At 40.1% G+C, this 26,419-nt stretch overlaps 1 protein-coding gene across 3 annotated transcripts in view; it reads right to left on the reverse strand.

The window, feature by feature from the left end:
- CUL1 (cullin 1) overlaps positions 1–26,419 on the reverse strand; it is a 106,639-nt gene that overhangs the window by 22,895 nt on the left and 57,325 nt on the right. For all 3 annotated transcript variants that reach the window (XM_082662074.1, XM_082662073.1, XM_082662072.1), the window contains exons 3-9: positions 20,861–21,035; positions 18,627–18,794; positions 15,471–15,521; positions 15,124–15,214; positions 14,271–14,434; positions 7,755–7,917; positions 6,270–6,400 (exon numbers count right to left, since the gene is read on the reverse strand). In XM_082662074.1, coding sequence (XP_082518200.1) covers positions 6,270–6,400; positions 7,755–7,917; positions 14,271–14,434; positions 15,124–15,214; positions 15,471–15,521; positions 18,627–18,794; positions 20,861–21,035 — 943 coding nt within the window. The remainder of the gene's footprint in view (positions 1–6,269; positions 6,401–7,754; positions 7,918–14,270; positions 14,435–15,123; positions 15,215–15,470; positions 15,522–18,626; positions 18,795–20,860; positions 21,036–26,419) is intronic.

The raw sequence follows: 26,419 nt of genomic DNA on the forward strand, positions 1-26,419 counted from the left end.
TTTTACTTCTGCTTTTAGAACTCTCCGCTCTAACTGCTCCCTCTTACAAGCACTATCGCCGCGGCAGCCCTGGGCCGCTCCTGAAACGCCTCTCCGTCTCAGTACACCTTTGCCTCCAAAGCTGTAAGTAAACATTCACAACTTTGTGCCCCAGTCTGGTTCTGCAGCCCAACCTCCCACCGTCACACCAACAGCCCTGCTGGACATCGAAGCATCTACAAGCCCATTCTTGTTGGATTATATTTCAGTTCCAGTTAGACTGAGGTCACTAAATCAAGATACGGTTTCAAAGAGGACTTTGTGCTTATCTGTTGCCACTTCTGCCCTGAAGACAGAGTAATGAAACATTCTCTATACCTGATTTATGAAGCTTTCTTTGTAGGGAAGAACAATAGCACCCAGACTGCTGCAGAATCGTGTGTTAATTAAAAATTCAACATGGAACCAACTGTATTGGTCAAGCATTCACTAGCAGGTACTTACAAGTCTGTATTGACTCATTTCCTGAACTTTATTTTGCTATAAAATTGTGGCATTAGGGGAACTTATAAAGCCATCCAATGACTTGATATAGTATTTACTCTGTATTTACACAGATGACTTTCCACATAGCTGGTGTTCTCTTCAGGATGGGCCGTAAGGAAAGGTACCGTCCGTTCTGAACGCCGATAAAGTCATTCCTCTGAGCCACAGCCTCGTTCCCTAAGATCACTATGAATCAAGGAGTTGACTGTACTTCACAGTACTACCAACTGTCCTTTCCAGCAAGCTCTCTGTACTGATGGAAGACATCAGAGGCAAATTTGTAACCCACCTCTAATGAGAGACCAGACTTCACTGCACGCACTCTGAGTGCTATCCTACACTTAGCTTCCTTTGTGTTTCCAACCCTTATTTTGCTACTGTTTCATTTATCCTATTGTCTTTTACGTATTGTGTAAGCCGCCCTGAATCCTGCTGGCAACAGTGAGGAGTATAATTAAGACATAAGTAGACGGAGACCCTATTCTGTGTGAGGCACAGTGCTGAGCTGAGGCCATGAAGATGGATAAAGCCATCCCTGTAGAAGACATTTACACAGACATCTAAGATATACGGAGTGTGAATGTCATGTAAATTGTCCAACATGCTGCTATTTCACAGGGGTGATCGAGAAAGCCTTCATGGAAGAAATGGCATTTGAGGGTACTGAAAGATAAAGGTGTTTAACACATAGGAAAAAAAGAAGGAATATGTCTAAGCAGACAGAAGAACCAGGAGGGTACAGCACGGCACATGTATGGAACTGGGAGTGCTTAAAAACGTTTCGACGATGGACATAATGAGAATGAAGAGTAAGGAGGATGAAACCAGAAAGGCGCTGGGGCGGCAGCAGGTGGCCCTTCCTCCTTGCCACCACGGTCATCGTCATTATCAACAATAACTACTTGCTGTATCAGACGCTAGTTCTAAAATTATAAAGAGTATCAAACCATAGTAAGGTGTCAGTTTTACTCTTAAGGGATTTATAATAGATGGAGTGACAAGAAACACAGAAGTTATACACAAATATACAGCGGCATTTGGGAGATTTTTCTAGATGCCCTAATGGTTTAGGATGAGGATACAACTACTTGGGCGGGAAGAGTCAGTGGAGAGCATTTTTTTCTTTTTCAGAAAGTGGGATTTGAGCTGGCCTTCAAAAGCAGGATAAAAAGAGAAGGAAGGAAGGACCGCGTTCCAGGCAGAGAAGGTAGCATGTGTATAATGAACAAGGACGTGTTTTGCGGGGAATGAGGACAGAACAGTTTCACTGGAAGATGAGGTTCATGACAATGGGAGCATATTAGAAGAGGATTTTGACTTAATATAATATGGAAGATTTAATATATTATTTTAGGGAAGAGGGGTTTTTTGTGCTTTATTTAAAGCAACGGATGAAGAACATGGAGTAAAACTGTTCACACATTGAGGAGTATTTTTGGAAGACGAAACTGCTAAGCAAGATGAGGGATGAACAGGAATGGGAGAGATGTAAGACCATCCAGAAATGAAGGGACGGGGCCTCGATTCCAAGGGCAGCTTTGGGACTAGGCAGGAAAAGCCTGGAGGGCCAAGGGACGCAGCACGTCCCCACTCCACTGACTCAGCAGAGAGGACTGCGTGGCGGCTACGCGCTGCTGGGGGTCGACAGGCTGGCTGCCCGCTGGTCCGAGAGGACCCCACGGCCATGCCCACATTCAGTAGGAAATGACTCCACCTGAGAAGACTCAGGTTGCCAGGGGCAGAGGGTGAGGCCGCGTGGCACATACTCCACAGCTGCCGCCGCCGTGCTAGGGAACCAAGGAAGGAAGATGTGAGCGTTAAAATGGCCCCGCGGTACAGTCACTAAAGCGGGCCGAGGAGGTCACGGAGACCCGAGAAGACCAAGTGAGATGCGATGAGTAGACAGCAGTGTGGCGGCACCGCACACTGGGATCCTCGGCAGCAGAGGCAGCACAGGAAGGCCGTGACGCTTGCTGGATGAGCGGAAGTGACGTCAACGTCCTCTGCGGCCCCCGCTGGTCCTCTGAGTTTTACCGCCAGCCAGCACCAGCAGCCGGCTGCTTTGGTAGACGAAACGGCTGAGAACCCAGCACGGGGCCGCCCCACCACGGGCTGCAATCCTTTTAAATGAACACCTGAAGGTGCGGGCTCTGCTTTCAAGATGCTCCCCTCAACACCTAAGTGGACGGGCCCAACCTCCTCCTATATTTTAATACGGATTATTTTGCTTCCGTTACTACACTGCCAACAACTGAGCACACGTGTAGTGCCGCGGCCCGTCTACACAAGCACACGAGGTCTCTCAATGTTCGACTCCTGCCGGCCTGGAGGCAACGTGAAATGTGCTGATTTGCCCTGCTGCTGCCCCACTGTCTCCTTTCAGTCCAGAGGCCACACACGGGGTAACTTGCCTATGAAATAAACTTGCCGATTAAAAGAATTATCTGATCCTTTGTTCAGCTCTAAACCTGTTTAAAACCCATCCTCGAAGAGTTCTTTGTGTTTCCAAAGTTCTACTGCTGCCCCGATGCAACATGCTAATGGTGCCTGCAGCACGGCTAGGCCCGAGTGTCCTCAGTCGCGAGCATCTCTCGAAGGCTGGAGAGAACGCCTCCTCGTGCTGGAATCTCACGTCATGGCGGGTGGGATGGACCCACACTGATCTGCTTCAGCCTGAAGCCCCTGTACCCTGAGAGGAGCCCTGATCCCGAGCTGCGTTCCCTGGTGTTCCCCGGCCTGGGTGCGGCGGGGCAGGTACAAGAAGCAGTGTGTCTAAAAACAGCACATGTGTTCAGGGTTTCAGCCACACTTCACAGGGCAAGACTGCCAGCTCCTCTTTGGGTAAAGAGAGGGGGACACCATGAGGGGGATTTCCCAGACACTGGTTACCCAGGAACAGCCATTATTCTCAAATCTGTTCTACCTGGAAAAAAAAATGCCTTCAGAAAATTCTTAAGTAGATTTTGAAGTTTCTAACACAAAAATATTATTTGAATCACATTACAAGTGTGAAACCTGTACTAATTTCAGCCTAGGCCACACTGATTAGCAGTAAAACTTGTTTTCTAGCCAAACTGATGGGATAAATGGAATCATAGGACTAGATAACTTTTCAGCCCTTAAAAAAAATCATTTAAGCAGTGCCTTCTATGGCATTTAATAGATGAATTTAAATGATTCTCATATACTATGATTCAATTCAATTAGGTGAAAAACTTTAAAAACTGTCTTCAAAGTAATTAAACCCCACTTAAAATTAGGTACGATAATCGTAATTTTTTACTAATTCAACCAATCTCCCTTTTCTGCCGCCTTTTTTTTTTTTTCAGCATTAATGGGTTTTGGAAAACCATCATGGTTTGGGTTACATCTTTTACGTTTACTACACATGTGATAAAAATGAATACCTACCTAAAATTATTTATGTTTTAGCAGCTGTATTTATTCTGTCTTACAATAAGCAGCTGCGAGTCAGGCTAAGACTGGCTACATGTGCTCTCTCTGGAGCTTCTTCAAGTTTCCTGGGCTTTTACATCATTGGTGAGTAAAGGCAGCAGGTCCGACCCAGCCCGGGGAAGGTCGTAAAGAAATCCACGCGCCAGTCAGACGGCACCACGAACTTACAAGTCAACCGAAACTTCAGAGATGAGCCAATAAAATGGAAAACCAGGGAAAACTCCTTTTGCAGAAAATAGGAAAAGTATTTGTTTTCTTAAAGAAACTTTTCCTCACAAGAACAATTTAAAAAACCAGTTTCATGAGTTCAGTATAAAAACAGTTCCTATGGAAATAATAATTATAATGAATAATGTTATTTTTAAAATGTTTGACTTTTGAAAGTTAAGGCAGATGCAATATAAATTTACCAAGTTATATATAATTATTCTTCATGGGGGAAAATCTTATTTTGATGTTTAAATACACGTGTATCAGTGGCTTACATCTAAGTAATAAAAATATTGTTTAGGGGACTTCCCTGGTGGTCCAGTGGTAAAGAATCCGCCTTACAATGCAGGGGGATGTGGGTTCAATCCCTGGTCAGGGAGCTAAGATCCCACATGCTGCAGGGCACCTAAGCCCACACACACCACAACTACTGAGCCCGCACGCCTCCACTAGAGAAGAGAAAACCCGCATGCCACAACTAGAGAGAAACCTGTGTGCCGTAAAGAAGACCCGATGCAGCCAAAAATAAATTAAATAAATAAATAGATAATAAATAAAAATATTGTTTAAAAGCTTAATTTCCAATAAAATATAACTGCTGGTAAATACAGTTTATTTTTGCTGTCTACTGCTGACAGACGAAGTCTCTCCTAATAGAGGAATGATTTTACTTAGAAGCTGAACTTGTGCTTTAACTGCCATGAAAAGGTCAACTTCAGATTCAAGACTCACTGACCAAGTCAATCAGGCAGCTGACTGTATCCAAAAGAAAGAGAAAATGGTACTGGAGAATTACAACGTGATTATTTCTCCATCTAGAACCTTACTTGGTTTGGAAAAGATTGACATTAGAAGGACTATCCCATCATACCTATGAAAACAAAAGAGCAAGTTATCCTACTGATTTTTAATCTAACTATATTCACCTAGAACACGAGTCCCTAAGGCCAATCTCATATCTAACATTTAACAGTTTACATGAAAAAGCGAAACCTGCTTCATTTATCGGCTATTCTAATCCATATCTGATGAAATAAGACTCGCCACCTTAACTCATTTGAAGGAAAGTCATTTAACTTGGTTCTGCTGCCCACACAGCCAAACCGGGTTTTGAATTAACATCTGTGAAAACACCTTACGTTACTGAAAAGATAGCTTCATCAGGTCACCCCTTTTGAATCCCCTGTACATGCCTGTGTCAGGTCCTTTAAAGGTGTGTTTACATTCTTCCCTCTAATATTTCATAGATGTGATAGTAAGTGAGGCAGCAACCCCCATAATTAAAAGTAGAAAAGAGATCCCCAAAGATAACAGGAAAATAAAGACTTAAAAAAAGATACTAAAGATAGTACTGTTGAAATAATTAACACCAAACACAATAAAATCAGAGGTAAAAAGTTTTCTGATTCAGACCTAAGAACCAACTGTGTGTTCTAGAAGCTTTTCTTCTCCAATAGTTGTCCCAAACACTATCAAAATTAAAGTTCACAATAGGGACAAAACTGAAGACAACTTACCTGTCTCTTAGAAACACATGATACTTGCTATGTAAAATTATCAAGTGAATTACAGATAACCCAGCAGAGTATTCTTGTGCCTCCCGCAGTGGGGAGGGGGGTGTGTATGAGAAATCCCATACATTTCAGGGCCTTTCCAGGGCAAACAGCCCTGTGAGCTTCAATGGGAGGGCAGTACACAGACCGAAGTTCCTGCCAGGGGCAGCCTGTGGCCTGTGAGTGCCAGAGACAAGTCTCTAGGAGGCTTTAGCCTGTTCTTTCTATGGAATAATCTTCTCTCTTCTAGTGCAAGGAATGTAATTTTGAGAAGACATAAAGGAAAAAAGAATATCAAGAAATTAAACCCTTAATGCCTAAAAAGTGCCAGAGAAGAGTTTATGGAGATGTTTACTGAATAAAGATGCTTGTGAACCTTCTATTTTAGAAAGCCCAACCAGGTTCTCTATGAGAGTCTAGTGAAAATCTTACCCCTTGGATTTGTAGGTGGAGACACGAGACACACCTGCAGTCCGTGCGTGGGAATGGTTAGGCCCGACTGGTTTTCAGTTAAACAGTACTTACATTTAACGCAGCTTCTCCGCACTTTTCAATCGCTGCAAGACCCTGATTATGAATGTGTGTCTCCAGGAGTTTTTTCAATTCTCCCAGGCCATCCTGGATCCTGGATACAAGATTATACATGCGACCCAAATCTGAAAGAAGAAGGCGCCACACCTTTATGCATGGAAACAAACTCTGCATATCCATTCCACTAAGTAAGTGCTTACAGAGGTGAAAGGTACACTGGAATAAAACCACCGTGTTTTCACACCTTAATAATCAAATGCACTTAACTGTAACCAAATACTTTATATTTAGCATATGTATATTTAGCTGAAAGTAATAAGGAAGTCATGCTATTATAAAAGCATATTCGGGCTTCCCTGGTGGCGCAGTGGTTGAGAGTCCGCCTGCCGATGCAGGGGACACGGGTTCATGACCCGGTCTGGGAGGATCCCACATGCCGCGGAGCGGCTGGGCCCGTGAGCCATGGCCGCTGAGCCTGTGTGTCCGGAGCCTGTGCTCCGCAGCGGGAGAGGCCACAGCAGTGAGAGGCCCGCGTACTGCAAAAAAAAAAAAAAAAAAGCATATTCTCCCCCTTGCTAGGAGAAACTACTAATAGAGAAAGAAGATGATCAGGAACTACATCTGAGGCTTCCTAACATTTGAGATTCAGATATTATTTATGCCTGACACGTAATAGGCACTCAAATATTACTTAAAAGAATGAATAAATTTAAGGACTATTTATGAATATCCATCCCAACTATACAAACAAATAAGTCACAAAAGGGTCCCCATATTCTTCACTTAATATATGTATGGCACATGGTTGATATATGAACACCAAAGAAAAATCCTGAATCCAAACACCAATCTTTTACTGAGCTCCTAACATGTCCCAGTAAAACAAGGGAGGGGTAAAGGAAATACTTCTGCAAAATTATAGCCTTCTCATCTTAAAGAATTTTCAGAAGAAACATACGCAAGAAAAAAATAACCAGGGGCTTCCCTGGTGGCGCAGTGGTTGAGAGTCTGCCTGCCGATGCAGGGGACACGGGTTCGTGCCCCGGTCCGGGAGGATCCCACGTGCCACGGAGCGGCTGGGCCCGTGAGCCATGGCCGCTGAGCCTGCGCGTCTGGAGCCTGTGCTCCACAACGGGAGAGGCCACAACAGTGAGAGGCACGCGTACTGCAAAAAAAAAAACCCAAAAACAAACAAACAAAAAAAACCAGTGGTAGCATCACTTAATGCTAAGGTGTATGGAACAGGTTAGCCTCCAAACCAAACTGAAAAGACGCTCTCCCCCCAAAGTCACACCCCAAGCACACTGCAGAGGTCTGAAATCAACACACAAGGCACACACATGCGCACACACAATCTCACACGTGAGTCTCTTAAAGAATGACTGGTGTTGGTAATGCTAACTGAGTCTAGAACTTCACACAATTTCAACATCACAGATCAGAATAAATACCCTTGTGTTTTGAATCTCAGTGGCTCACCTTCATTTTTGTCGGCATCCAATAAATTCTGAAACTCTGTGTGGAAAATCTCCAAGTGTTTCTCGATGAGCACCTGCTCGCACTTCCGGGCTAGCTCGTCCTGGGTGCTCTCGTGAAGGTAGACCTGGACTCTCCGCTGCTCCTCCAGCAAACGAGCCTCCGCCTGTGGGAATTAATTCAAGTCAGAGGTTTGGGTTTGCTTTTTAAAAACTGCTAACAAAAATAGCAGCAAATTAGGGCTTCCCTGGTGGCGCAGTGGTTGAGAGTCTGCCTGCTAATGTAGGGGACATGGGTTCGAGCCCTGGTCTGGGAGGATCCCACATGCCGTGGAGCAACTAGGCCCCTGAGCCACAACTACTGAGCCTGTGCGTCTGGAGCCTGTGCTCCGCAACAAGAGAGGCCGCGATAGTGAGAGGCCCGTGCACCGCGATGAAGAGTGGCCCCCGCTTGCCACAACTAGAGAAAGCCCTCACACAGAAACGAAGACCCAACACAGCAAAAATAAATTAATTAATAAACTCCTCCCCCCAACATCTTCTTAAAAAAAAGAAAAAGAAATTTCAATGATCTCGCATTATTCAGGTAACCTGAATAAAGAGTGAAAAACTATATTTTGTATTATAAAAATGCCAGTACTTCCCAAAATGATTTCTTTTTTTTTTTTTTTTTGGCGGTACACGGGCCTCTCACTGTTGTGGCCTCTCCCGTTGCGGAGCACAGGCTCTGGACGCGCACGCTCAGCGGCCATGGCTCACGGGCCCAGCCGCTCCGCGGCACGTGGGATTCTCCCAGACTGGGGCACGAACCCGTGTCCCCTGCATCGGCAGGCGGACTTTCAACCACTGCGCCATTAGGGAAGCCCCCAAAATGATTTTTTAATTTGGCATAATTTTGGAGAAATCTAGAAAAATTCAAATGGAAGAATAAACATCCAAGAGCCAAAAAAACAAAATGAAAAAATGACTGGGCAGGACTTGCGCTGTCAAAAATTACTAATAGGACAATAGTTTCAACTGCAGAAATTTAAACCTTACTGCACATTCTAAATAGAGTTAAATGTGAAAAACAAAATAAACTTGGAAAATATCTGTAGTATATATCAAAAGGTCAATATCCTTAATATATAATAATCTCTGAAAAATCAATAAGTATGTGCAAATAAAAACATGGGAAAGGAAAAGGAACAATTTGCGAAGTAAGAAATACTTGAAGATTCTGATAAGATATAATTTGTTATATTATTTGGTTAATGGAACACTGCTATCCAGTAAATAGAAAATACATTAATGTAATAAATTAGTGGGGGAAAATAGTTACTAAAAAAACCTATAGGGCTTCCCTGGTGGCACAGTGATTAAAGAATCTGCTGGCCAATGTAGGAGACACGGGTTCGAGCCCTGGTCCAGGAAGATCCCACATGCCACGGAGCAACTAAGCCCGTGTGCCACAACTACGAAGCCCGTGCTCCGCAACAAGAGAAGCCACCGCAATGAGAAGCCTGCGCACCGCAACGAAGAGTAGCCCTGGCTCTCTGCAACTAGAGAAAGCCGGCACACAGCAACGAAGACCCAGCGCATCCAAAAATAAATAAATAAAAACAAAACAAAACCCTACAGCATTACTCCAATTTGGTGTTTACGCGCACACTTGAGCAAGTGTCCCAAGTTTGTGCAGGTTTATGCTATTTGTATTTCCCTGCAAGTCTACAGTTGTGTGTTTTCTTTCCTGATTACAAAGCTATTTTAAAAAACAATAAAAGATCTTTCTGTGCTTTAACTCTGAAGTTCCAAGCCTCTGCTCCTTCATATCTAGTATTTCATTAAGCCTGATACCTCAAGAAATAAAGCTGGTGAAATACAGGACATGCAAACCAAAAAGCACCACTTTTTCTCGAGGTTATACCTGTTTCCTGGAAGAACATAATACCCTGGCAGCAAAAAGTCATCTCTTAAAAACTTTTCTCTCCCCTGAAATGAAAGGCGAAGCTTTGGTATCGCTGACCCACTCTCTGGGGACACCGGCTCTCCACCCCCTGCACTACGAAAAACAGGAGCACTCCACAGACTCTTCCTGCGGGGGCCGAGAGGGAAGAGCAAACTGGTCCCTAAGTGATCACAAAAGCCAGAGGGGCTCAGCAGTTGTTTACACAGCAGTCCCCCCTTATCTACGGGGGATATGTTCCAAGACCCCCCAGTGGATGCCTGAAACTGTGAACCCTATAGGTACTATGTTATGTTTTTTCCTATACATACATACGTATGAGAAAGTTTACCTTACAAATTAGGTACAGTAAGAGATTAGCAACAAGAATAAAGTAGAACGATTATAACAATATAATGCAATAGAAGTTACGTTTAATGCCTTTTCCATCTTAACTGGGCACGTGTCATGCACTGTGGCCATAACGTCAATTTGAGGTGTGACAGCAAAACTAGCACAAATTTTCCTTCTTCACAATTTCATGGAGAGACAATTTATTCTCACCACAGATCTTAGCAACCTTTTCCTTATTAAGTTGAGAACTTCCTCCTTTTTACTTAAAGGAAGCACTTTATGGCTTCTCTTTAGCGTATCTGGATTGCTACTCTGGTGCTTTGGGGCCACTTTTAAGTACAATAAGGGCTATGTGATCTCAAGCACTGCGGACGACGGTCGATCTGATCACCTGGTCGATGAAGAGACTAACAGGGGAGAGGCTATGGACAAAGGTATGATTCAAGGGCAAGATTCCATCATGCTACTCAGAACGACATATTTCAATACATACAATTTAAAGCTTATGGACTGTTTATTTCTGGAACTTTCCATTTAATATTTTTCAGACTGAGGTTGACTGTGGGTAACTGAAACTGTGAATAAGGTGGGACTACTGTCCACAGGCCTACTTCCTTTTATTGCGATTCACAGATACTGCTTTTTTAAAAACAAAACAGAAACTGAAGGACTGTGGGTAGAGCAAGTGTGTCAGCACCGTGTCTTCAACGGCCTTTGCTCACTTTGGGTCTCGGTGCCACATGCTGGTAATTCTCAAAATATTTAAACGTTTTCATTATTATTATTTGTTATGCTGATCTGTGATCAGTGATCTTTGATGCTGCTATTATAATTGTTTTGGCATCATTTAGCAATAAAGTTTTTTTAAATTAAGGTATGTAAATTGCTGTTTTTGACATAACGCTATTCTCCACATTTCATAAACTACAGTATGGCGTTATGCCCTGGGAAACCAAAAAATCCGAGTGACTTGCTTTCTCGCAGTGGTCTGAACCTGAGCCTGCAGTGTCTCTGAGGTTGATGAAAAACCCAAGGTCCTGGGTGTTATGTCATTAGGTTTTAGGAAGGACAGTCATGTACATTCTTTGTTAACTTGAAGGCAAATAAGCTCCTGATCAGCACTGTACTTGGCAGATAATTACATCAGAACACCCAGATCAAATTCAGAATGACTAAATAAAGTTAAGCAATTAAAGACTGTTCCTATTAATTCTATTAGCATCAGTATGCAGGAAAAACAAAATGAAAAAAAAAAAGTAAGCAAATTAATGAAATAAGGTATATTTATTTTTAAAGTTTTAAAAAATGACATTAGAAACCTAGAAGAGTCACACGTTTTTTTCGTAGCTCAGATGAGACAGTAAGATATGCTAAGACACTAATATGGCTCAGGGGTGTTCATTCATCAAAGTCATCAGTAGAAGGAAAGCCAAAGATTCTCAACTGTTTCCACTAAAAGATCCCTAACAACACAGAAATGGGAACATAGACCCCTCCAGGGAATTTGCACATCTAGCCCAAACTGGCTGTTAAAAGCAGAGTATTTCTTGAAAGTTCATGCTTTATCTCAATATTGTTCATGAGTTTTGTACTCTACTTCCTGATAGAATGTTTTAATATAAACGTAATTTCTTAAGTTATTGAATAAAATGTGCCACAATTTATCCCATGGTTTTGCATATTCTCAGGCATATACTGAAGGTTCTAAACAATGTATGTGTGTAATACCAAACACTTATATCATGTTTGCTCTTTGCCAAGCATCAAATAATATATAATAATAATAATGATAATAATAAATTATCCCCATTTTATAGATGAGGAAACTGAGGAACAGAAAGGTTAAGGTCAACTCCCTAGTAAATGGTGGAGTAGGGATTTTAAATTAGACCCATAGCTCAGTTTGAGATGCAAGGCTATAGCTATAGGTAAGGGTAGAATTGTTCACACGGTTAAATTCCAATTTTATGCTCACAGAGTCTCTGCATTATGGACTTTCAGAATGGATGGATGTCATGTTTGGTAAGATCCAACCAGATTTGGGCCAAACCTTTAACGCCTCTAGGAAGAAATCCCCTCTAAGAGAGCAAGGATGCTGGAAGCATGCTCTCTGTTGAAGGCAGAGCTCACACTGGGTTGAAACTATCCAAGGCCATTGGAAATGTTTGCTCCTCAAGCTGCCTTTGGTTCCAGGTCCGATTTTTTTTTTTTTTTAATAATCATACGCGGGCCTCTCACTGTTGTGGCCTCTCCCGTTGCGGAGCACAGGCTCCGGACGCGCAGGCTCAGCGGCCATGGCTCACGGGCCCAGCCGCTCCGCGGCATGTGGGATCTTCCCAGACCGGGGCACGAACCCGTGTCCCCTGCATTGGCGGGCGGACTCTCAACCACTGCGCCAGCAGGGAAGCCCCCCGGTCCGATTTTAAAAGCAGATTTCCCTGTTTTGGGAGTGCTGACGTAGCTCTGGCCTACGAAGCGGATTTCCTTGTACCAAAGCACTACTGCCTTCCTGGTTGTGGAGAGCATGTAGCTGCAATTCACTAAGTAGTCTGCAAATTGAAAAGGCCTGAACCACGCTTGTGGATGTGTTCCCCGATAAAAGGCCCCACTTTTAAAAACATACACAGTTTTAAAAGGATCACCATATATAGTAGAGTTCAATAAAATATGTCTTTATGCAAACTACACTCTGCCAAAATGAAAAAATGAAGTAACAGGCAATGCTTAGATTTAAAACAGATTTGTCAGGCAGCTGTTAGAAACTCTCTATAAGCTGGTTAGGTTCCAGACTGGCACACAAAAGCTAATTTAATCCGTAAGTATACACAAGGAACTATCACTACTCCAAGTATAATACTTCTTCTTCTTTTTTTTTTTTTTTTTTGCGGTACGCGGGCCTCCCACCGCCGTGGCCTCTCCCGCTGCGGAGCACAGGCTCCGGACACGCAGGCTCAGCGGCCATGGCTCACGGGCCCAGCCGCTCCACGGCATGTGGGATCTTCCCGGACCGGGGCACGAACCCACATCCCCTGCATCGGCAGGCGGACTCTCAACCACTGCGCCACCAGGGAAGCCCCCCAAGTATAATATTTCTGAAGCGTTCCACTTTTGTTAGGTTTTGAGGTATCAGAAATTTGTTTGTCAAGGACTTTCAGCTTCAAACTTGTAAGGGCCACTTATAATCACTATCTCTTATGGGAAAATGCACTTGGAATGTCACAAACAAATTGGGGAGGACCTTCTCTACATGGTTAGAAGGGAGAGCTGTTTGTTGCTCTTTCTGACTTACTAACTTGCGATCTCAGCACATGGAGAAAGCGATTCTGCAGTGCATTTCCTCTCCAAGCAAACAGAGAATAAAGGGAAAAAAGCAGGTGTCAGACAGTCAGCCCCAGACTCCCTGGAAGTCTCCTTGCCTGTCTCAGTCAGCAGTCATAGCCTGTGGGCAAAATCCTGCCTGTAAGTAAACTTTTATTGGAACACCGCGGCACTCACTGTTTAGATGTTGCCGTGGCTGCTTCTGCGCTACAACGGCAGAGCTGAACAGTTGCAAGAGAGACCACATGTGCACAAGGTCTAAAATATTTACCATCTGGCCCTTCATAGAAAGTTTGCTACCTCCTGACTTAGGTCACTCCTCAGAGCATAAGTCTGGGATACCTGTATTCCCAAGAAGGAGAACGAAGAATAATTCCACTAGAACTTCACTGTAACATCACTTAATGTAGAAAAAGATTTACGATACAGACACCGATCTTGGATTTTTTCTTGTCTAAGACTTTGATCCTGTTCTCTCAGAAGGACTTCTCCTCTAATGCAAACTTGAAGACTGTGTTATATAGATTTTTAGGGGATATTTCAGAAGCAAAAAAGCAAAAGCTTAAAGTTTGCAAATATTTGTTTCTTAAAAACTAGTTTCTCGTTGACGTGAGACCGTGGCTCCCGTTAGATACACATACACATTCTATTGTAGTAGAGACAGTTCAAAACACGGAAGTCATACAGCTATTACGGTTACATCCTCCGATCAGTAAGGAGAACATGGAGCCATGATTATCAAATTAACTTATAAAAGCTCCTTGGTGAACTGGGAGCAACGATCTGCACCTGCTACAGACACTACAGGATAACAGTACCTAAGAAATGACTTTGAAGAAAGTTGCATATATTAAAAAGAATAATTCATCTGAGCAGCAATAACTTTTAACTTAAGCCTACTTTAAGTACTATGTTTAAGCTTACCTTTTTCATGTATTCAGTAACCGGGTTCTGCTGCAAGAATTCGGTGCTCTCTCTGGTATAAAATCTCTCTGTGTCAGCCAAAAACTGAGATTCAAAGGATTCTTTGTACACTGTTAGCGTTGGGCCCTTCGCAAAGGCATCATCTTCATTCAGTCCCAGTTCCACTGGAAGTAAATAGGAACTACATTTCAACTGCCCTATTTTTGGTTATATTTTAAGGAATACACTTAGGGGTGGCATTCAGTTTAAGTTATGCTTAAAAGGTAAGAATAAAACAACAGGGCATAAGGCAAATCTGTTATTCACTGGTAGTAAAGTATACTTTCAAAAAAAGAAAAAAGAAAAAAGTCCAAGACACACAAAAGCAAGTAATTCTGATGGATGGCCAGGCACGTTCCAAGTTATCATGAAGTTCATTCAGAGAACGTTTATATTTCTAAAAGCTTACAAGAAGGAAGAATGCCTAATTCTAAACTTTCAAAGAAATACAATGCTACCTAAGCTTTTGAAATACTGTATTACTTTTCAGATTTCTCAATCTGTTATCATTCGGCTCCATTAATGACACTCTAGCATATAAATCCAGTAATTCAGTATGAGACCAGAAAAGAAAAGAATTCAAATGTCAAATGTCTAGTCCATCAAAATTTCCTTAGGGCACAAAGATCAAACAATTTTTATAATGGGTAAAATCAAACCGAATCACACTGACATAAAGAGAATTATGAGTACCTTTGTAAATGCTAACAATATTCTTGATAATCCTAAACTATCTGAAAATAAATCTATTGGAGCATTGTTATGTAATTGTCACTTGATATACAACTGAATAAATTAAAGGGAAATTGTTTACCATAAGACTGTACAACTCCGCTTATCAGTCTTGTATTGATGGTTTCACCATTTCTTTCCTTTTCAATCAGTTTTAAAACAGCATTTGTTACCTTTAGAAAGGATATAGGAAGAAAACATGTAGATTACAGACTACAGTATGTATTGGGCTGGCCAAAAAGTTCGTTCGGGTTTTTAGCCAACCCAACATTATGTTACTACATAGCTCTTAAACATTAGAATCCATTAAATGCAAGATGAGAGGCACTCTTAGGACATCCCAAAGGAGTGAGGAAGACAATGGCTAAGAAATGAAATCTGGAAGGGGTTTCAAAAGGAAAACATGCACACACTCACACAAGTAGGTACCTGTTTATTCAATGGCCTGAAAAGACAGTCTCTCCAAGTCACCAATGCAAGCTGGATGAAAAGAAAAAGGAACAGTATTAAATGGCTATACTTTTACTATGCTTTTTCCAAAGCTGAAGTCATAGGAAATAGCCTGAATCCTAGATTACATGTATCAATATTTCTAGATTATAAACTTGGTGAAAATCATCATGATGAAATCAGAGAGCCATTCTCTTAACAACTTCAAAAGGTATCAAAGTACAGACGTTTATTAGCTCACATTTTAATAGTTGAGAGAAAAAGAAAATCTGGATTTTAGGAGAACATACATATTAGCCTAAAGGGCAACGGTGGATTTAATGTATAAAATTGTTCTCTGACAATGTATGTCAAATGTATGTTTTGACCTAACACATTTAAGAAAGATTTATCATCGTTTACCATTTATCATAGTTTCCTAATACTCAGTAAAATAAATAATAGATCTTAAATATCGAGTAAGTTCTGTATGTTTATCATGGTGTTTTATGTTACATGGATGCATACAACTGTAAAAGCATCAAACTGTACATCTTAAATGAATCAGTTTATTATACATAAATTATTCAAATTTCCCATTTTACTAGTACGTGTGCGTACGATGCATTTTTAAAAGTTTTGGAACTTCTCAATAGAGGTTATGTCAGAAAGTTACTGTAAAATGTTCCCCCAAAGGGAAATGTTACAATTCATATATGGTTTTTAAACTGTTGAGAAAGGTATTATTCAGTTAAGTTCAAACTCAAATTTATAACAATTTAACACTCAAATACAAACTGCTGAGAAATTAATTTAAAGGTAAATGCTATCAGTCTTATTTTCCGCCAAATTTAACCATAGATAAAACTGGGTTTATGCAAGATAATACAGTTCTGAAAAGGTTATGTGTAAATTTAATTTATAAAATGAAAAAGTTTCTACCAAAAAAAGGGCAATCTGAAAGCACTATTTAAGAGAAAAATATTTTTAGTAAAGCATGAACAATATATACTCAAGTACTACTAGAATAAAAAGGTTATTTCAGAATTAGAAATTATGCTACCAAAAAAGACTCCGGGAAGAAAGAGTCTTATTTTTCAGGAAAAATACACCCTGTGGGGCGCGGTCTGAAGGTAACTCTCCCTGTGCAAACTGGCCGCTGCTCCTCTTCCCAAACTCCTCAGACCTGTCAGTGCAGGGGGAGGCAAGGCAAACGCAACGTGTGGCCATCAACTTCCAGTAAAGATACTGCACCTTTCAAACATTTTTCTAAGTTAAGACAGCACTAGGCAGACCTCATTTGACTTGGGATAATTCGTCACTTTGAAGGAAGAAAGGCAAGATAAGAAAGCAGGACTGAAGGTAAACCAGAGAAAGTTCAGGACAGATTCAGGGAAGAAGTCCTGCTGAATTCCTTTAACGTGTTAATAATGGAATTAGTTTACGCGCTCTGGTTGACTGGAAAGGAAACCCACAGCTTTCTATAATTGAAGAGAAAGACAAAATTATCAGGGAAAAAAGTAGATCTTTATAGTTCATGACAAAGCATCCCCGTCTTCTGGAGAGTCTGGAAAATGCAATGAGGCATCACTGCACAAGAACTGTTCCATGTGTCAACTGATATTCGAGCTTTAAATGAATTCAACAGGCTCCCTGCGAGAGCAGGCAAAGGAAATACTGTTTCTAGAGAGACGTGTTAACTGGCCTTTGCTGTGAGTTATGGCTGCGTATTGCATTTCCAAACTGACTACAGCATTTAGGGATGTAGAAACTACGAATTTTGAAAGTTAAAAAAAAAAAAAAAAGGAAGAAAGAAAAGGAAAAAAAAGCAGTCAAATCTTGAAAACAGTACACAAAAAAGTTTAAAGACTATAATAATTTTGGGGAGTATGTGATGTTATTATAGCGCATCTATATGGTGTTTTAGGTCAAGCAGCCAAGAGGCAATCAACGAAAATCACGCTGATTCCTACACTGACAACTTTCAGTCTCGAGAAAGCATCTGTAAGTGGAAAAGAAAAGGTGGACTACAAGAGACTCAAATCAAAACACTAAACCTAGAAAGTTCTGTTAAAATTATATAACAAAGTACCATTATGAAGCAATAACCGTTTGGTATAGAAACTGAGCTACACAAATAATAAAATAATAAAAGTGTGTCATGCATCTATGGCACATTTCTTTTAATTAAATTTGCCAAAAGCAAAGCAACAAAGCATTGCTATTATAGCAACATTCTTGGATATGGAGATAATCTCATTATGCAGAACCTGACATTTTAACACCACTCGTTCAAAAAAGGTACTGTCTGTATATCTGAGAGCCTACTATGAACAGACAGACTGTTCTGTTGTTCTGAGTCCTCCCTTGACTGGTTCTCAAACTTGACAGTGCATCAGAATCACCTGGAAGGCTTGCTAAAAACACACTGCTGGGCCCCAGCTCCAGAGTCTCTAGTTAAGTCAGTCTAGGCTGAGGCCCAATTACTTGCATTTCTAACAAGTTCCCAGGTAATATTGATGCTGCAAGTTTGGAGACCACACTTTGAAAACCAGTGAGCCTGGAAAAAGCTCCCTTGACTGAAGAAACATACTAATGAAGGTGATGTAACAATTCAAATTTTGCCTCTTCAAAATTTATTTCCATGCAGTCTTAAAAAAAACCCCTCAATTTTGAATTCTGTTAAGTGTCATGACTCCTATTACTTCGTATATTGAGTGGGTAGAGTGGAATTTCACATCACAGTCCCCTCGTGAAGCAGTTTCCCAGACCCCAGAAGACCGTGGATGGCTGATCACTGAGGCTCGAGTCCCAAGCAAGGGACTCGCTTTGCCTGCTGCGGCCGGGATGCAGGACTTGCTGTGCTAAAACGGGGACAGCTCCGGGCTCAGCCTGATGGTCGGTCAGATAATTGAAGAAGAAACTTTTAATAAGTAAATGCAGAAGCGTGCAGGCTGTATTTTAGAACTCCAATTACTCATCCTTCTCTTTTCTCGCCACAAAATACCTAAGGGCCATTTATTGATCAATTAAAACAAAGGGAGTTATAGCTCACCAGTCTGAAAACTGCTTACTGTTTGCCTAGATCTCCTACTGGGAAGGAAGATGCGTCCCTAAGAAAACACGCATTTGAAAGGTGTGTAAAAACGATCTTACGGAGTAGATTTCATAGATTCCTTTCCGTCCTTCGTCACACTCGCGGCGAACCCAGTGTCTATTGAGGTAGGCACAAATCCCATTCAGCACCTTGCTTGAAAACCGGTAGTCTTCCCACTGTTGAGTGTAGAACTTCAGTACACTCTCATCCATCAAATCTTCTCCGTCCTAAAGACAAGTTCACTAGAGCTTTAAGATGACTAATTTGTCACATGATAAATCAGAGATAGAAGTTAACTGAAACAAATCTATTGCATTAGGATACACTGATGTGTATGGCTTCAGATGGGTTCTTTGGATTATTCTGTATACAAAACATGCTCATTTACTATAAATTCTCACAAGAAAGTAGCTCATGAGGATTAGACTAAAGAGAATTTTAATGGAAATTCTTTGATCTCAAACTAGAACATTTTTCATGGTATTAATATGCATATACATTCATAAAAAGACTGAACTTTTTAGAATATGAGGGTAATTCCTTTATATTAACAAATGAGGAATTCACCTCAACTTACTCCTATTTTTGATATTTTCTGTTAAAAAATTAATTAAAATGTCCAATTAACAATTTAGACCACGGGGCTGATACTCTTCCATTTTTTAATGCATCTTCTTCATTCATTAAATTTACTTAAAAATTATAAAAATCTATAGCTCTCTGTGGTAATCTGCTGCATTTTTGTAAAAATAAAGTATACAGTATAATGGTGCAATATTTCTTCTTTAACAAGGCCTCACGAGGAAAATGTTCATTTACCAAATTATTTTTACTGAAATGTCTACAACTTAAACCACAAATTTTTATTTGATGGACAGTAACTTGAAATTTTTTCTTAGGTATTAATGACATCTACAAAGTTAGGTCTTACCCTTTAAAAATGGGGCATTAAATTGCAGTATAATTAAAACGTGCCGTAGCAGAAGAGCACTCCAGGGGGAGCTGGGAGAAGGCAGCCCCCTCCATGAACTAAGGGCCTGGGGCCGTCCCTGAACTTCTCAGAAGCTCCATAAATACACGCTGCACGAGTGATCCGACAAGCCACGTGAAAACCTGACCGTATCTGGATACAACCAAATCTGTGTTCATTTAAATAACAAGAAACGAACCCGAACATGTAAAGCTAAGCTATTCTGGATTATAGTAGATGACCATTTTTAGAATGCAAAAAATAATATCGCTGATGGCATGGCTGTCAATACCTTTCAAAACACAATACACTGTTCCTCACTTCAATACTAAAAAAGAATAATTAATTCCAGTGTTCACTTTACAAAGTGTTGTGAATAAAAGCAAGGAGGACACAGTGGCTTCATCAAGACTGCTTAGGAACGTGGAAAATAATACCATCTTAGTCACGATTTGTGGTCAGTCGATTATGGTCTGTTAAAATGATGTTAAGTTTCCAATTACCTTGTAAAATATATTAAGAAAAACAAATGTGGCATGCTTAAGTTTTCTGCCTGTTATCTGTGTAAATAAAAAATCTTTCAAGTATATACACAGAGTGTGCAGACTTCCCAGGGTACACACCCTACATAATGTGCGTAGCACCAGATGAAGAAGCCACTTGCCCATCCTGTGGCTGGATGGAAGGCATCACACTGCCTTTGCTACAGAGGATGGAGACTGAGGAAGAAAAAGGCAGAAGATGAAGGGGAAAAACCACATCACTGTCCAAGCAAAAGGCTCAGAGCAGGAGGAATGAATGTTCGTGGCGAAACCCACCCAGCCAAGGGCACAATTTCATTATAGTTCTGAAATGTACCACAAGGCCATGTAGAAAAGGCAAGAACACATTGGAAAATGTGATTACCAAAGGCTGGATAACCTTACAGTCTTTTATACATTTTGATACAGAACAGCACATTGGGTTCAAAATACAATACAGGTAATCTGACTTCATAATCGTATGCTTTAAAAAGGTTCATCAATCTCTAACCACCAAATACCAAATGGTTAGTAATTGAAGGAAAGTACTACTATGGTGAAAGGCTATCAAAAACTTCTAATTTAACAAATCAAAGAACAGAATATGGGCTTATGAAGATTTCATCTTCACAATAGGTAAATGACTAAGCAAGAGCAAAACATCTTCAGGCACACGTCAACGCCAAAAACAATGAAACAATGACAGTGAAAGATTTAACTTATCAATAGAATCATTATTTCACTACCTTTTCTGTTTTTACATTCTTTTATAAATGCTCAGTATACATATAAAACATCTTACCTTCAGAAGATTTGTCAAGTAATTCTTCAAAAATTCTTTAAGCCGTTTGTACAATTCCAAGCCAACAAACTGAGCTCCCCCCGGCGTCTGCCCCTTTTTTGATTTAGAAGGAGGGACACCAGCCCCTCGAGCCTGGTTTGACTGGTGAACACTCGTGCAGTAGTTATAAACGTGACTTGGAGAAAAGTCAAGGAAATCAACAGGCATCATCAATGTCAACAGTGATTAATACGAACATATTTTCTTATAAGATACTTCAGTATCAATGTTTCCCATGTATCAACCAAAACCTGTTAAAGTTAGAGTGGAAAAAAGATCCCATTCACACACCAATAAAGCTAAGAGTCAGCCAGCCAAGGAGGATGGAACATCCTGGAGGAAGGTCACCAAGAAAACTCTGGACCTTCAAGATCGTCTAATGCCATTACCTTGTGGAAAACTGTTCTGAGAGTATATTAGAAGGTAAGAAAAGAACTGGCAAATGTACAAAGAAAAGGTTGCAAATGAAAAGAAAAAAAGCAACTACCTACTTCAGGGAAAACAACAAGCTATAACCATAGTCTATTATAATGCTTAGCTATGAATATTTCCAGAAGCATATGTCATAAATATAAAAATAACCAAAACTTTAAAATTATCTGTAAGTGGATTTAACCAAAGCTACCCTCTGAGAATGAAAAATGAAAAGCAGAAGACACGGCAGTGAAAGAGACGGAGTCCTCTATTACAACTGAAAGTCATGGACGCCTAAAGCTGGCCAATCAGGAAAGAGCAGGACCCAGGCACTACGGAGAGAGATGGAGATGTGGTCTCTCTTTTTTTATATAACCTTTAATACTATTTCAGTTTATCTGCATATTCTTTACTTGGATAAAATTAATAGAAAGACACCAATACTGATTCAGACAGAAAGAAAAATCATGAAACAGAATATTCTGGTGTATTTAAGAACTTGCTATATAAAAACTATTTCAAGTCAGCGGATAAAGATTATTGAATAAATGGCATTATAGGTGATTTCAAAAAAATTTCATATTCCAAAATATATTACAAACAGATTAAGAATTAAAATATACAAACTGAAACCACAAAACAAAGAATATACACACAAATACTTTCTTGATCTGAGGTTGGAGAAGGCCTTTCTAAGCAAAGTCATATAATCACTTCATCTGAAATTCTGTAACTATTTTAGTAAGAGATATCTTAAAGTTACTACCTTTAATAAATAAAGGTAATTTAAAACAATGTGAAAAAAATTAATCTCTAAAGAAACAAGGATTCCAACAGAAAATCCAAAAGCTAAAAGAAATACGTATTCGTAGCCAAAAACCTAAAAAACCCCTCAATCTCAGTGGTAATCAAAGAACTATGCCATAAAACACTGACTCATTTTATTAAATATTTCAAATATAGACAGAATCACAGATTATAATACACAACAAACTCTTGCAAACTCATGACCTAGTTTGGACAAATCTTATTACATTCCCATGCTTGTCTCATTCCATCCAAACCCCCCTCAACTTTTTAGGAAATGAAATGATACAGAGTATACCTGACACACTACGAACTCTTCCCTCATCGCACTCTTCCTCCCCCTTTCCCTAGGGGCAAATGTCCCCGTGATTTGGTGTCTAACATTCCTATGAATGTTTTATATTTTACTGTGTAACAATATATGAAATTATTTTGCATGTTTTCAAATTTTACATTACACAAACTGTAACACGTTGTACATCTGCTTCTGCCAATTTGTTTCTGACAACATTTGAGATAGTTACAGCTGTATGTAATGTACTGTATAGTACAGATTTATGATTTATCCATTCTCTCGTTGCTAGACCCTGCTAACGATCTTTTGGCAGGTTCCAAATTTTGGCATGATTTTACTGTATTTTCTTTTAAATCTGACATTTCTAATCCACCTTGGTTAAAACTGTATATAACATGAAGAAAAGTGATTTTACATTTCTCTGCATAGAAAACCAACGGTTCACAAACCACATATTAAATGGTCTTATCCTTTCCTGACTATATGTATTGCTACCTTCTAGATAACTGTCCATTTCAATAAACTTTTCAAGTACACTGCCCAGTTCAGTCTTCTTTTAAAAAATGCCTGCTAATTTTATTGTCCCCCTTTTAAAATATTTTTATTATTAATTTTGCCAGAGGCTTGTCTATTAGTCTTTTTAAGGAACCAGTTTGAGATTTATCCATTTTCATCACTGTACCTGTATTTCTACTGTTTCCAATCTACTTCTTTCTTTACGTTTGCTCTCTTTCTATAAATCCTCGTTTGGTTGCTTAGCTTTGTAATTTGTCCTCTTTGCTCTTTTTAATATAAGCATTAAAACCTACAGACTTTCTGGGCTTCCCTGGTGGCGCAGTGGTTAAGAATCCGCCTGCCAACGCAGGGGACGTGGGCTCGAGCTCTGGTCGGGTTACATCCCGCATGCCACGAAACAACTAAACCCATGTGCCACAACTACTGAGCCTGCGCTCTAGACCCCGCGAGCCACAACTACTGAAGCCCGCATGCCTAGAGTCCATGCTCCGCAACAAGAGAAGCCACTGCAATGAGGAGCCACGCACCGCAACGAAGAGTAGCCCCCACTCGCCGCAACTAGAGAGAGCCCCCGCGCAGCAACAAAGACCTGACGCAGCCAAAAATAAAAATAAAATAAATTTATTTAAAAAAAAACAAAAAACCAAAAAAAATCCTACAGACTTTCTGCTCTACACCTCTGTGGCTACATCACCTAAGTCTGATATGTATTTTCCTTATTCAGTTATATTTTCTTTTTTCCATTGCTAGTTATCTTGATTGTAAGAGTTTAGAATTTTTTAGATTTCCAAAGTGTTTTTTTTTAACCTTTAAAAAAACCCTTTAATTTCTTTTTAAAATTAATCAGAGAGTGTTATCTTTTGGATAGTTTCTTTAAAATATGATGAGTGGGCTTCCCTGGTGGCGCAGTGGTTGAGAATCTGCCTGCTAATGCAGGGGACACGGGTTCAAGCCCTGGTCTGGGAAAATCCCACATGCCACGGAGCAACCAGGCCCGTGAGCCACAACTACTGAGCCTGCGCGTCTGGAGCCTGTGGTCCTCAACAAGAGAGGCCGCGATAGTGAGAGGCCTGCGCACCGCGATGAAGAGTGGCCCCCGCTCGCCGCAACTAGACAAAGCCCTCGCACAGAAACGAAGACCCAACACAGCCAAAAAATAAATTAATTAAAAAAAAAAAAAGATGTTTAAAAAAATATATAATGAGACTTGTAGCCGAAGATGTAGTGATTTTTCTTTACATGTGCTTGAAAAAATGTCCACTCTCTAACTGCTGGACACATGGTTTGTTAAAGCAAGCTGGTCACTTTTGCTTTTCAGATGTTCTGTATTGCCAGTGATTTGTCTGTTTATTAACTACTGAGAAATTTTTATTAAAATCCCCCTAACCAGTTATGGGTTTGTCAATGAGTCTTATAATTCTCTAAAAAATCTGCCATATATTTTGAGGCCCTGTTAATAAGTTTACAAATTTAGAATTATATTCCTGATAACTTGTTCTTTTTTATCATTAGAAAGTAACCATGTTTTTTCTTAACAACAGGGCCTTAGAAAGCTATCGTATCTGATGTTAATATGGTTTTTCCTATATTTTGGTTAGAATTCATCTCAAATACCTGTATTCCACCTCTTTACTTTCAACTTTTATATCTCTATGTTTTGGTTTGTCTACTGTGAATCACCACAGTAAGATTCACTTTTAAAATAGAAATTGAGTCAGACAGTCTCTGATGGGCAGGTTTGGTTTTAAGATTATACTGTTTTCTACTGCTATCTCGATTAATTTCTACCACCTTATTTTGCATTTTCTATTTTAATTTTTTTTCTCTGTGCTTCTTGTTTTCTCCCCCTTTCTCTTATATTGGATCGATAGTTTCCTTATTCCACTGTAGTACTTTTGTTATGCTGGAGTTACACATCTTATTCAAATTCTTGTAATGGTTACCTTAAAATTTGGCATGCATATTTTGCTTTCACCAATTCTGGTAAATTCTTGGGTCATTTCCTCTTCAAACACTTCTGGTCCCCTTTCTATTTTCTCCTAGCTTCTCTGCTACATTTTCATGTCACCTCCTTATCTCAATTTATAACTTCAGTTACTTCCATCACTTTATCTTTGTTCAAACTTTCTAATTTTTCTTGATCTACCTACCACATCAAGTTAAGTAATTCTCTATCAGCTGTGTCAAATTTGCTACCTTTAATAATTTTATTTTACATTTGCAGATTTTCCCTATTTCTTTAAAAAGATGTCTTATTGTCCATAGTGTTTTGTTCCTTTATCTTCTTGACTCTTTTACACCACTAATTGTTTTTAATACACTTAGAAGTGCTCTCTAAAGACCTTTCTGTTTGAAGTTCTTGAGGCTCTAGTTCTGCTGTTTGTTCTATATGCTGACTTGTTCACGTGGACCGAGACTCTCCTCACTTTGTAACTTTGGGGTTTTTTAAAAACTCATTTTCAGTGGGGCTTTCACATTAATTTCCCAGCTTGGGGAAATCCCCCAGCAAGCTGGCAATACAAACTCAAAGACACCAGAGGTGACAAATTCTCAGGACGGATTCCCCCTCCACTCCCCTCACATGCAGACCTTGGCTCAAACTACTTTCCTAGTGGCCCACCTGGGAGAGTGGGTCGATTATTTTGTTTTCCAGTTCACCTTTTCACTAAAGATTTCCATGGAAACATCAGCTTCTTGGCCGGGCGCAGGCTTTGCTCCTGTTCTGTGTGACCACTGCTTCCAGCCTACCCGCCTCTCACCCAGATCCTCGGGCAGCACAGAGTCTCACTTTGTATCTAGCACCCAGTTCGAGGTGTTTGGTTCTAGGGAATTTTTTAGGTTACCTACTTCAGCCTGACCTTTATTTCTCGGCAATATATTAATCTCTAGCTACTAAATTAACAAAGGTTTTAAAAACAAAACAAAACAGTCAAACCCAGTGATAGCCAAAGTGCAGGAACATGGGAGCAACTATCCATTGGAGGTCAGAGCACACACTGTTATATTTTTTTCTGGAATATAATTTGGAAATATTCAAAATTCAAGTGCATTCTTTTTGATATAGTAATTATACTCACAAGCATTTATCATAGTGAAATTATCATGGAAGTATACAAATACTTTAATTTAGCTATCAAACTATCACAGCATTGCTGAAGATGATAAAAAGAATTCTAACAACCTACTTGTCAAACATAATTAGTTAAATACACTGTTGGATTCACCTGAGGATACAATATGGCGCTTTTAATACTGTCAGAGAATATAGAGTGGTTATAAAAACTGCAATACATTTACCAAATTTCATCTAATCCAAGACTCTGGTCACAATATGTATCATTACTTTAAGTAACACTACGAAAATGCTGCCAATTAGAATCTGACACAGTGCGTTTAGATGGGATTTTTTTATACTGACTAAAAGATTAGCGGTTTAGACTTAAAAAGATTTATCACAACGTTCTTGTAAGCAAATAAAGAAAAGCTGA

Source organism: Grampus griseus, assembly GCF_964374135.1.
Source record: "Grampus griseus genome assembly, chromosome: 9".
NCBI classification, from domain to species: Eukaryota; Metazoa; Chordata; class Mammalia; order Artiodactyla; family Delphinidae; genus Grampus; species Grampus griseus.